Source organism: Chelmon rostratus, chromosome 12, assembly GCF_017976325.1.
Source record: "Chelmon rostratus isolate fCheRos1 chromosome 12, fCheRos1.pri, whole genome shotgun sequence".
Taxonomy (NCBI): domain Eukaryota; kingdom Metazoa; phylum Chordata; class Actinopteri; order Chaetodontiformes; family Chaetodontidae; genus Chelmon; species Chelmon rostratus.
The window spans coordinates 5,648,508-5,660,911 of record NC_055669.1 but is presented as its reverse complement, the minus strand read 5'-3'; the positions used below and the strand labels follow the sequence as shown (position 1 = coordinate 5,660,911).

At 39.3% G+C, this 12,404-nt stretch overlaps 1 protein-coding gene across 1 annotated transcript; it reads right to left on the bottom strand.

Moving 5' to 3' along the window:
• Positions 1 to 8,518: 8,518 nt before the first annotated feature.
• LOC121615532 lies at positions 8,519 to 11,920 on the bottom strand. The gene is made up of 4 exons (XM_041949910.1): positions 11,192 to 11,920; positions 10,931 to 11,086; positions 10,407 to 10,499; positions 8,519 to 9,605 (listed from the first exon to the last, which is right to left on the bottom strand). The coding sequence occupies exons 1-4, from the start codon at positions 11,636 to 11,638 to the stop codon at positions 9,291 to 9,293; spliced, it is 1,011 nt and encodes a 336-aa protein (XP_041805844.1). The 5' UTR covers positions 11,639 to 11,920; the 3' UTR covers positions 8,519 to 9,290.
• Positions 11,921 to 12,404: the final 484 nt, after the last annotated feature.

The following is a 12,404-nucleotide window of genomic DNA, read 5'->3' as shown; positions in this document are numbered from 1 at the left end:
TCTCTACATGAGTGTGTGTTGTCTTAATTAACAGGATAATTTTGTGTTTGTATGTGTTCTTGAATGTCCCTATGTCTTTCCTAGCCCTAAGCATGCACCATATTGGCATTTTCCTATTGTAGGTGAAACCAAGCATGCAGCAGGATTTGAAGGTAAGAGCAGGGGAAACAAGGGGGGCTAGTGGTCCTCAATCAAGAAGTAATTCAGTATCAACCACATAATGTCTTGGTCGTAATTTAGAATAACTGAATTAACATGCAAAGCGCTTGAAATTGCCTAAAATAAAGTACAGGCATACATCATGGGAGGATGAGGAGAGTAATGTTCCTGGCAGAGAATCTACTCACTATAAATTGTCGTTTTATCCCTTTTCTACTGTGTTTTACCTCGCCTCAGAGTGGCATATTTTCAATTAACTGCTGCACCCTAAATGGAGTTCAATTTTGAATTTAAGGAAGAAATAAATTATACGATGTGGTGCTTTGTTGTGGGTTAAATACACTTTAGTTTTACACTTCTGTCTCACTGCATATCTGGGCTACTTGTTTCACTTTCCTCTTGTTTGAGAGTGAAGAGGATGAGGAGAGCAGAGAGTTGGGGGGAGAGGCATCCAAGGAAGGAACTGTAATTCTTGTGCAGGGTTTGAAATAAATTAGCTCTTAGCCATTCGGGGTTAGGCTAACATATTAGAATTTTCCATCTGCTTGCTCTAAATCATCTGCGAGTCCGCTCAGCGCAAAGGGCATGCTGCTCATCTCTCAACTCGTAGGACAGATTGCATTACTGGCCAATATACCTTTATTTCCCCCATTTAATCCTCAGCGCAGGACCAACCAGTGCACAGCTGGAGGTAATAAGACACGCAGTCATATATGTGCACAATTTAACATGGACAAATACAACACACAGACATGAAGATATGTTTTAAAAGCACACCCCCGCACAGGATGATGAATGACAGAACACAAAAACTTGTATACACACAGGAATACACAGGTGTCATTTTTAATCAGCTGATAACGTCTTTGTGTTTACCCACTGCTTTGTGTTACAGAAAGAGGTGTCAACACAGGGTCGACACATTTGAAACACTTAGCAAAAACCACCCAGACACCAAACACACGTCACTCTTTCTCTTCAAGTAGCTGGTGTGTTGTCCGTCTCTCCCCGTGCATCAGTAATCAACCTTGATGCTTGCTGCTGTTGTGGCCATTGATTTTTCTGTTCCACATGTGGGTGAAAATTGCACTTTAAGTTACCCTGAGTGTTAAATTAATGATGAAACCGCAAGAGTGCCCTCTCCTGACTTTCAATTAACACCATCAGGATTAGAGAGGATGGATGGAGGGAGGACAGAGAGAGACAGAGAGAGGAGAGATAGAGGAGAGAGAAGGACTATCCATGACACCCACTCTCAAGGTTTGGGTTTCGATCGTTTTGGTGTCCTGTCATCATGCGGGAGTTAAAACAGGGGTGACTCCTCTAGAGTGCAGTGACCAGGCTTTTTTGGAAAAAATCTGCTTTATTTTAAATCCTACTTGTCCAGCACGTTAGCCATTCATGGACCAAGAGTGAATGACAATGCAAACAACAAAAGCAAGCAAGAGAATTCATTTTGCAAATATTTGAAGAAGATTGAGAGCCCAGGACAGAGGAAAATGAAAAAAGAGAGAAAAAAAAATGGGAAATTGCTCAATCTGAATTCGAAGACATGACGTACTCGCGATTTCAGTCACTTGTGCTGGATTTTCCCACATTAGCAAGCTTTCACCTTAAACAAGTTTGCTGTTTTTTTAAGCTTCAGAACCAGAAATCCCCCTGGTTTCTCTCGGCAAGCTGTCCAGTCAAACAGACGCGTGTCCACAGGAAGCCAGAGCCAGCTAACATGCAGATAAACAACACGCCAAGCTAGAGGACACAGGTGCCTACTGGCAGCTGGCCCAGCTTCTCTCTCTCACACACACACACACACACACACACACACACACACACACACACACACACACACACACACACAGTCAGTTCATTCTGATCCTGCTTTTCCGTCTCTCCGTCAAGGGAAGCACCTGCCTGACAGAGCGCCATTTAAGGAAAGTGGGAACATCCAGGAGCCCACTGAGCTACTATGTGTATGTGCGTGTGTGTGCGTGTATTATTTCAGTATCTGTCTCAATTGGAGGAAAACAATACAAGTGCATGACAATGCACTGAGACAAATAGTTGACTCAGCCAATCAGCCAGTCTGCCTGCTGACATGTGGTTAAGCCAATGAAAACACATTTTGCTTATGTTAAACACGCAGAAACGCAATATGGTGGCAGCAGAGCCACATCTCACAAGCCAGATGCATCATCTAATGTATTTATCTATTTGCAAGTTGAGCTAGGCGACATAGAAAAATGAAGCTGTATTTTAAAGTTATCAAACGAAGAAAGAAGAACTTAATTGAATGTCTCCCCACAGACCCCAGTTGTGGCTACTGACTTGTCTTTGGAGTTCAGTTTTCAGTTGTACAGAGCTTCCATGTCGGTTTGTGTAAATTACTACTCAGAGGACAAAAACTCTTCACAGATTTACACTGTATGATCAATGTGAAACTGTGAAGGTTTGGATGGTGGCCTGTATGCAGCATTAACATCCTTTGCCATTCACGCATATGTTTAAGTGATGAACTGCACAACCTTTAGTAGCACCAGTGATGTGTATACAAAGAAAGTTAGGCCTGTGTAGGCTTTATAGTCAGCAGTAAAGAACAATTTGGCACAGTAATCAAAAGTACGGAGCCCCTAAAGTGTCATGAAGAAAAAAAATACTAAATCGAGCGCACAATATGTTAAAACGTGCGCACGTTTTAATATTTCATGCGCACGTTTTAATATCTCGTGCGCACGTTTTAATATCTCGTGCACACGTTTTAGTATCTCGTGCGCAAGATATATATTTTTTTTCTTCATGACACTCCGTACAAGAGCACTGGTCTATTTACTAAATATTAAAGATAAATAATTAGGTGATTTTGATTTTCTTCTTCTAAAGTAAGTGTTTTATCATCTCAAGAAAACAAGCATTCTGTGTCATTGTAAAATGCCATGTCACACAGAACACAGAAAAGGTTTGTTTTGCTTTGTGTTTCATATTTATTGGTTTTACCTTATTCTCTGAAGAGTTAAGTCAAGTGATGATAGGAAAATGCACCACATGCTGTCAACACACTCCTATTTTGTCATTTATTCAGGTGCTTCCTGCATTTCCTTTATTAAGGAAGTTTACCTGAGTGTCCTGATGTTTTCAGGAAGAGCTGTGTTGTGATGACTGACTGTGATACTGCAGGTGTCGGAGCAGGCCCACAGAAGTTCAGCATGGTTTCTCACACACACACACACACACACACACACACACACACACACACACACACACACACACACACACACACACACACACACACACACACACACACACACACACACACACACACACACACACACACAGAGAGAGAGAGACAGACACAAACACACACACGCACACATATATACACCCACATACATACACACGCATACAAACACACACACGTGTAAGTGTTGTGATTCTTTGGTTTCAGGATAGTACAGGCTGGTCTCAGACCTATGTCTCTAATGTCTTCCTGTTCCTCCTTTTGGGCAGGCACACGCACTCTCACACACATGCACGCACACACACAGCCAGGTGCGATGTGTGTGTCTGTTGTTGTTCTCTTGATGTACTCCACAGCCCAGTGTGTTCAGATCATCCTGGCTAATAACTTCCTGTTTCCTGTTTCTGACTCTGCTGCTTCCTGCCCACTGAGCCACGTGGACTTAGGCCCAGAGAAACACAACTGATATGTCACACTCTCCAAGGAATGTGCAATCCCTCAATACACCTGCAACCTTTCCCTCTTTATATCCGCGCAGAACGCACATCCTCATATTGTTGCAACTGAATTATCAACGGACAAAGATCCAGAAAGTCCATTATGTTACACAAGCTCTGCGTACTTGTGTTACAAGAGTCTTCCTGTAGATCGTTCAGAATTTTCAAATGAGAAAATACAAAAGAATTTAGGATGCTCTTTGTTAAATCACACCGACTACTGGACAAATTGGACAAAAAAAAAACAACTGGACAAAACAAGCATTCTCAATATGTCTTCCTGGGATATAGGGTAATTGTAATAGGCATGTTTCAGCAAATTACAACATTTTGTACACAAAACAATCCAAAAGAACGCAAATTCAAACATGCTCCTGCATCAAAACAGAAATTAAAATCCATTAAAACTATTTGGCTTGCTAACTTATGATGTGCAAAGGGCAAAGAAAGAAAGGAAAAATGTAAAATATCAACAAGGTGATGGCTTGACAGAACAAGGACAATGAGGACTGACCTCTACAGAGCAAGCTGGAGGATAGTGAATTTCATCAAAGAGGTGAACTTCAGGTGAGCTGTGGCTCTGCACTTCAGCATGATTAACTGGATTATAAATTAAATTAATTCTGATTGCACACCACCCTATTCTACATATTTGTCCATTAGATTTGTGATGTTTTCCAACAACAGTCCAAATTCTGGTTAAAAATGTTAAAAATGGCCTTAAAGACATGACCATGACTTTATGAGCAGCAAATTATTGAAATACTTTAACACCACACACTATGGTTTTATCTGCTGACTGTCAATACGACCTGACCCAGTTTGGAACAAACTCAGTAAGAATCCTGATGCCAAAATTATATTTATAATAGCCCAACACTCATAATGTACTCAGTTAAAGCTTTAACTACATTGTACACGTGCAGACATACACACATACCACAAGTCATTTTGCCAGACAGCGTCATCCCAAACAGTGAATCAACATTGTTCCCTTGTTGTTGCTCTGCCGTCCGGGCGCTTGATGCCTCCAAAGACAAACACAGTGCTCCACAGGATGTTTACCACACCTGTATCCCCCCCACCACCCCTCACCTCACCCATTACCCACTCAACTCCCTGCCCCCTCCTCATCCCCTCCCATTCCCTCTCTTCAGTATTGCTGCCCTTCTCTTGTCCCTTGACCATCCTTTGCCTCAATTCCTCCCTTTCTCCACCCACTGCTTGCTCTATTTTCCCAGTCGCTTGTTCGACCACATTACTCTGCTTGTTAACAGCTCACTACAGCCATAGGAAATAGCATGACAGTGAGCTAATGTCAGCTTCCTGTCTGACACATTCATACAATGTTTTGACGCTGGTCAAGGTGAAAGCCGTAAACATGAGCAGACAGAGAAGGACGTGAACATCAGGGGTTAACTAAAGGTTGTGCCGGGGATCCAAAGGCTAAAAAGCACATCCCTTGTATCAATTCCAGACAATGACGCGGGTTTCAAATTCAGCTGACGGCATGGACCTCCTGTGATTTCCTCACCATGTGAGTTGTTTTCCTGCCTTTCTCTGTGGCATGTAGGCTAATAAAGTACAAATATGATTTAGCATTTTTCTTACAAAGGCATCTTTTTTCAGCAGGTTTTACAGATGACAACAAAGAGGGAAGGAGCTGTCTTATTTTGCAGTGGCCTCATCAGTAAGATTCAGTCAGTGATATTATATAATATACAATGCAAAATGGGAGTTTTATTGAATGTAGGTTAGGTACTGTTAATAACATCAGTGAGGTGGAAGGTAATGTGTTCACTACATGTCCTCACTCTTCTTGTCAAGGTCCGCTGACTGTGGCTTGATGCTGGCTGGTCTCACACATCATTCACTAATGAGTGAGTGACATCTGCTGGGGGTCTGTGTGACAGAGCGCTGTCACCCTGCTCGACACTGGGAAAACATATCTATCCATCCATCCATTCTTACATCCATCCTACTGCCGCAGCAGACATGTTGGAAAAATGTAGAGGTCGGTAAGTGACATTTGACAATTCCTCTAAAGGACTGAAAATAAATCAAATGTTAATAATACTCATACAAACACATCTCCTGAACATTTTACGTTTGTATAATTGGCAGAACTACAAGAGTTTCACATAGCTTGTTTTGCATATTACTAACACCTGGTCTGAGACTTCTCCTTTACCCGCCTCACTCATAAAGTCACAGTGCTTCTGCTTGCATCAGCACTCACCCTCATAACAATTTGTGAGCAGTGGATTATGAGCTTCTTCCACCCAGTAAGACTCCCACTGGTGTCCTGACACCTGATATCTTCACTTTCCCCTCCTTTCACACCAACTGATGAGTGACACAGCCTCCCCATGTGCAGAAAATGTTCATACTTTATGATAAAATGGTGCAAATCTTCACCAGCTTATACCATCATGTGCTTCTTGGAGATATGTGGTTTCTGAAGGACATTAATCTCCCCTTCATACCTCCATCTTTCCACACAATACAGTCAGTTTCAAAATAAAATGTTAAAAATGAAAGCTCTGCTAAAAAAAAATATATATATTTTTTAATTAAGAATAAAAATGACGTTAAAATTAATTTTTGGCATTATCATTTAAATGGGTATTTTCAAAGTAAGAGACAACATATGGAAATAAATCATCTAAATTATCTCTATGGAAATAATAGTGCTTTTGATTCAGCAAGGCCCTGTCCTGCTGAAGTGTCCTTGAACAAGACAGTGAATCCCTAGAGCTGCTTCTCTGTAGCTGACCCTGACCTCCGACCTCTCAGCTCCCTGTGGAGAACTTAACAATTTCCCCAATGGGATCAGTAAAAGTGAACTGTTAAATTCACAAGATTCACTGATATCAGGCAGATGGACTAGGCAGCATTGTATGATTCTGCTGGCACTAACCTCATCCCATACTTAAAATTTCACACCTCACTTAGCTCTGTTAAACATCACTGTAACATGATGGAGAACTGTGGGGGGAGTCAGAGGTAGAGGTGGTGATGGGTTGATAGAGGAAAGAGGAGACGTGAGGAGAGGCACAGGTAGAGGAGAAAAGAGCTGAGAAGAAGAGGTTTAGAAGGAGGAAGGAAAGGATGAAAACTGAAGGCTAGAAGCAAAGAGAGATCCAGTGAGTGGATCAGATAAATCTATGCTTTATAAATTCAAGGAAGAGTGACACTGAGGGTGGATATTGTTATCCAAAGTTATTTCAAGTACATGTAATGTTTAAGTGGGACAACTGGAACAGGACTGTGTTAGTGTCTTGGACCCTCAACCTTTTACTAAGTTCTCGTAAGTCAAAACTACAAGGAAAAAGGAGGAAACTGTAAAGTGAACTACAGTTCAGAGCAATGTAACTTCTATTTGTATTTACATGACACTTTTATGAAAAACTGTCTTTTTTACAGTAAAACTATTTTCTTGTTAACACAACATTACTAGTAATAGGGCTTCACTCAGGGTTTTGCATTTTTTTGCGTGTCTGCTCATCATTTCAAACTCAAACCATACATTTTAATATTGATTTCTTTACCTTCTATCCACCCACTGATCTCCTTTGACTATACCATAGCATGAAAAGATTATAAATCCATCACAGTGGTTGGTTTGTCAACTTAATATATATTTTCAAAATCATATCATTGTTGTCTGGTTGAGAGCTGTTTGAAAAATGTTTCTTGTTGGTACATGCATGAAACACATTTTGACTATAGCCTGACCAATACTGGACTTCTAAAGGTTACTAATATTGATACTGGGGAGTACAAGACATCTGAAAACGATTTAGATCCAGCAATAACAATTTCTAAACACAAACATATAACATAAACAGCAATTAACATGACAAAAACAACTGTTAAGATCCCTGTCTAGGTTTATATTTTAAAGAATTGTGACCAAGATAGATATACTGTACGTACTGAGTGAGACATTTTACAGTTGAAAAATAATTTTGTCAGGGCTTTCTGGTGGACAAACTCTGTAATGACTAAATGACCTAAAACCCTCAAAACTATTTTCTTGGCACACTGAAAAAAAAAGTCTTTTGAATTTACTTGATTTAAATGTGTACATCGGTCCCACATGATCAGAATGTGGCCAACTGACAATAGTTTTTCTCTTTTTCTCAATTAATTATTGCTCGTCAAACCAAAATATTGCATTCACGTTAGCCTGTTTGAAAGAATCGTGTTGATTCAACACATTATTTTTCAGTTACTGTAATACCAATTTATTGTGTAATGTTAAAGCAATTTTATCATGTCCATGATACCTGAATTTCAACTGTAACTCCTACTTGATTTCTTAATGCTAATATTATTCAAAGGTATTGCATAACTTTTAAACAATTCCATTATGTTCCTGCTACCTGAGTTAGGTCTGTAAATCTAACTTGATTTGTTCAAGTTAACTCTATCCAAACATATTGTAGACATTGGTTCCATGTACTAGTTAAATGTGTGCAAATACAAAATCATAAATGTAAAAAAGCTGATATGCATTGACAAAAAAAAAGACAGTCAGTTCTGTACCCAAATTTGATGTATTGAGCCCTGCATCAACAGCAGTTGATTCAAACACAAATACACAACAATACAAGCCACACAACTGTTTGTAGTTCCACAGAACAGTGGATTTACAACAGAAAGAAATGCAAATTTTGCATGATGTGCAATGGATACACAAAACATATAACATGACCTTGCATTAACTGTTTTCACATTATATCGATAGAAGCAAATACAAACATATCTTCAGAGTGGATTAAGAAAAGCAAAGAGTTATAAACCCTGCGTAAACTGTTGTCACAGTATATTTAAAAGTGCAAAAACAAAATACTGTCAACTGTTATGACCAACACTACATTTTCAGGAGCAAATGCAAAACTGAATAACACTATCTCACTGAAGTAAACTAAACATGTCAGAAAGTGAAGAAGGCAAATTACAGCTAGTGCTTTGTTAATAAGTGTACTCCCAAGGTTATCCCTGCACTCACTATTTTCACAGTATGGACAACAGTATTTTCAAAGTGGATTTACAATTGAAAGAACAAATATCAACCCTGTTTTCCTTGAGGAATAAACACAGATATGTAAACCTTGTACAAGCCATTGTCAGAGGATTCAAAGTAACAAATTAAAAACAGCTGCTTTATTTGGTTAGTTGACTCAGAGCAGCAAACTAAAATGGCTACAAACCCTCTTTAAACTGTTTTCATAATGGTTTTATAATAGAAAATAGTGGCAACTTACAACAGTGGATTTACAAAAGAAAATGAAAAAGCAATCAAAATAGAACAGCAATACCAAAGATGCTGTTGAGGACAATTCAAATGTCCTTTTTTTGTTTGTTTATCGCTGGGAACACAGTGTCTCTGACCCCTAACACTGAAAGAGCCTGTTTTTTAGAGTGAGTGCTTTGTTAGAAAGTTTATCTCCATCCAGTTCCATGAAAATCTTCTGGACTACCTCAAAGGTAAAGCGGAGGTCAGCAGGGTAGCTGAGGTTCAGCGCATACATGAGTCCGAACAGCATAGCAACAGCTAATGCTACATTGTCTAGATCTTGCAACACCTTGATGCCTTCAAGGACAATTCCAATATCCTTAGGTTCATCACTTGAAGCATGTTCTTTAAGAACATAAATCCCAACAGTGGTGTCCTCAATGGCCTCGTTGATGGCGTTTTCATCCATGCCCTGTACAAAACAGACAAAAGTGGGCAAATAAAGGAAGGTAAATAAAAGCTATTTAACCAAGCCCCTATCAATAAAAGAATAAATAAATATGAAATTGGCTAGGCATAGTGACAGGATATAGACAAGGTAAGGTAAAAGTGAGAATGAGGGTAAATTTAAATAAAAGAACAAGTAACTACAGTTGAACATTAAAACAAATTTCAGCTGATGTTTAAATCACATGAACCCTGTTGTGGCCACCATACCGCCAGTCAAATTTTCATTATCATATTGGCAACTGACTTTTGTTTTATTATCTTTCAATTGCTTTACTCATGTCAGAGAACTGTGTAGCTGTTTAACAAAATGAAAAGGATGAAACATGAAAGAATGACACATTAAAGAATAAAATAAAAGATAAGATCAGGTGAGTAGTTTAAAAAATGTTGGATTGTAATAGAACAGCAATGGCCAAGACAGAGACAAAAAGAATGGTGACAGAACAGCTATTGAAACTATGATTAATTTAAACTGATCAATCATCAGATTGTTTTCCTTTTAAATAATCAATGATTTAGTTTAAAAAAAATATTGAAAATAATGAAAAACACCCACCACCAAGTCTCAAATTTGCTATGTTAGTTTAACTAACAACCAAGAAACATTGTATTGATTTTACAATGGTACGAAACAGATTAGCAAAATTATAATCCGTACATTTTATATTAATCAATGAATTATTTCAGACCAAGTGATCAAGTACGAGAACAAGGGAAGGATGGAAGATAAGGGGAAAAAGTAAGCACAGATTCGTGTACATACCACATATTCCCGCACAAGGTTTTCTGGATCTTCACCCATGTAGATACAGACTCCCTTGATGATACACTCTCGTCCAGTGTCTACATCATTACACTGAAAGGAGATTTTCTTGATTAGTGTCTTAATTCAGCCCATGTGCTTTAATTTAAAGTCAACTACTGGTGCAAACTGTCATATGGGTACATATTTCTGAGAATATAACACCAGGGTTCCTACAATGGTACAAGCTTTGATGTAAGCTCCAGATCATTATAATGATAAATAAGTAAATAGAGGAAAAGTTAAAACAGTCAAAAAGATGCACAAATAGTGGAAGGAAAAAGATACAAATGAATGCACTCATGGTCTCCCTGGCTCTCTGTACAATCTGTATGCCCTTCTTGCCAATAAATTATGTGGCAACTAAAACATTGTTCAATTTTACATTACCTTTCCACAATTCAAAAAAAAAAAATTTCTAAAAAATGTCAAAATTGTTAACATTTGTGGGTTTTTCATGACTGTGGGACTCCTGTATAACTTACATCAGCAATTTGTGCAATGATTGTTTTGAGCCTTGCTCCGAGCTGTCCTCCTCTCTTTTGGAACAGCCTTGTCAGGTTGTCAGAGTAGAGGTCCAGCTGAGACAGGAACTTGGACTGAAGTGGGATAGTGGTGATTCTCTTGAATTCAGCATTGATCTGAAAACAGGTAAAAAGCACGAAGGAAACAGAAAAAGGTAAGACATATTAGCAGTTTGCCAGTGTGCCAGTTTGCAAGTGTACCTAAGAAATTCCAAGCCTTACCTCACTAACTTCAAACAGGGCAGGCCACCTTGCCATGAAATCCTCCACCATTGGAACATCACGAACGACTTCATGTCTTCTGTGTGCGAAAGTCTTTTCCATCTTGAGTTTCACAACCTCTCTGTTATTCCTCTTCTTTACATCTAAGAGTAGAGCTTTCTGCATGGCCTCCAGACTCTCCTCAGTTTCTGATGATGGGTATGTCGGGCAAAAGTTCACCTCTGCCCTCTTTGCCTTTTTGACACCAAAGGCTGCGCTGCGCTGTCCTGCGGGTTTGTTTTTTAAAGAGTTCACTGTCACCTCTGGGCAGCCCAGTTTTCTCAGGTGTGTGCGGTAGTTAGACAGTTTGTACTTTAAACTGGTCTTCCATCCACCATATCCAGTACAGGACCCTTTCTCAGTTAAACATGGATGTGTCTTAATAAGACTCTGGGCTACCTGTTCCATCTCCTTATCACTGGCATAGACTTTATGCTGCACAATTTCCTGCACTAAACCATCAAGGATGGATGACTTCAACTTGGGATCTGGAATAAGTACAGTGCCATTTTGAATATAGGCCAAACTTGCCTGCTGAAGTTTTAATTCAGCATCGTAGGAAAACTTAGGCACATGAAAAACAGGAGGCCAAGAGGACCGTGAGCTTGTAGACTCACTCGATGAGAGTATATCTGTATCCACAGAGCCACCTGACAGGGACGAAGAGTCATTTACAGGGGAAGAAGTGAATGCTTGGGGTCTTAAGACTGGAATGAAAACAGAAGACCTTTCTTCATCATGCTGCATAGTAGAGGGCCTTGACATATCAATGACTTTAAGAGTACCTTTATCTTCAACTTCTGAAATTGAGGTAAGGTTAAGGAACTCATTTCCAAACAAAGAATCCATAAATTGAAGTTTAAAGTTGCCCTGAAGGCCACACTGTTTCTTCACTTCAATGATGAGGTCATCAACGGATGCAGGGAGTCCATGGGAGAGAGTCAACCTCTGAGAGCTGCCATCAGTCAAGACGATCTTCAGGATCACAGGAGTCCCCATCTTCAAAGCTGTTTACTCTGCACAGACACACACACAAAAATGATTAGATGTCAGACATGTTTACATTTTAGATTTCAAATTCAGTGGTAAAAACCTACTTTTCAATTAGAGTTCAACTGGTATGCAAATTTCTTAAATATTTAAAATAGAGTAGGATAGGAGAAGAAAAGGAGTT

Excerpts from the sequence above, each read along its gene's own strand:
- LOC121615532 (XM_041949910.1), bottom strand. The coding sequence starts at position 11,638 with ATGGAACAGGTAGCCCAGAGTCTTATTAAGACACATCCATGTTTAACT. Across the intron at positions 10,500-10,930 it reads TCATTGCACAAATTGCTGAT|TGTAATGATGTAGACACTGG; the intron begins GTAAGTTATACA and ends ATCTCCTTTCAG. Across the intron at positions 9,606-10,406 it reads ACCTTGTGCGGGAATATGTG|GGCATGGATGAAAACGCCAT; the intron begins GTATGTACACGA and ends TGTTTTGTACAG.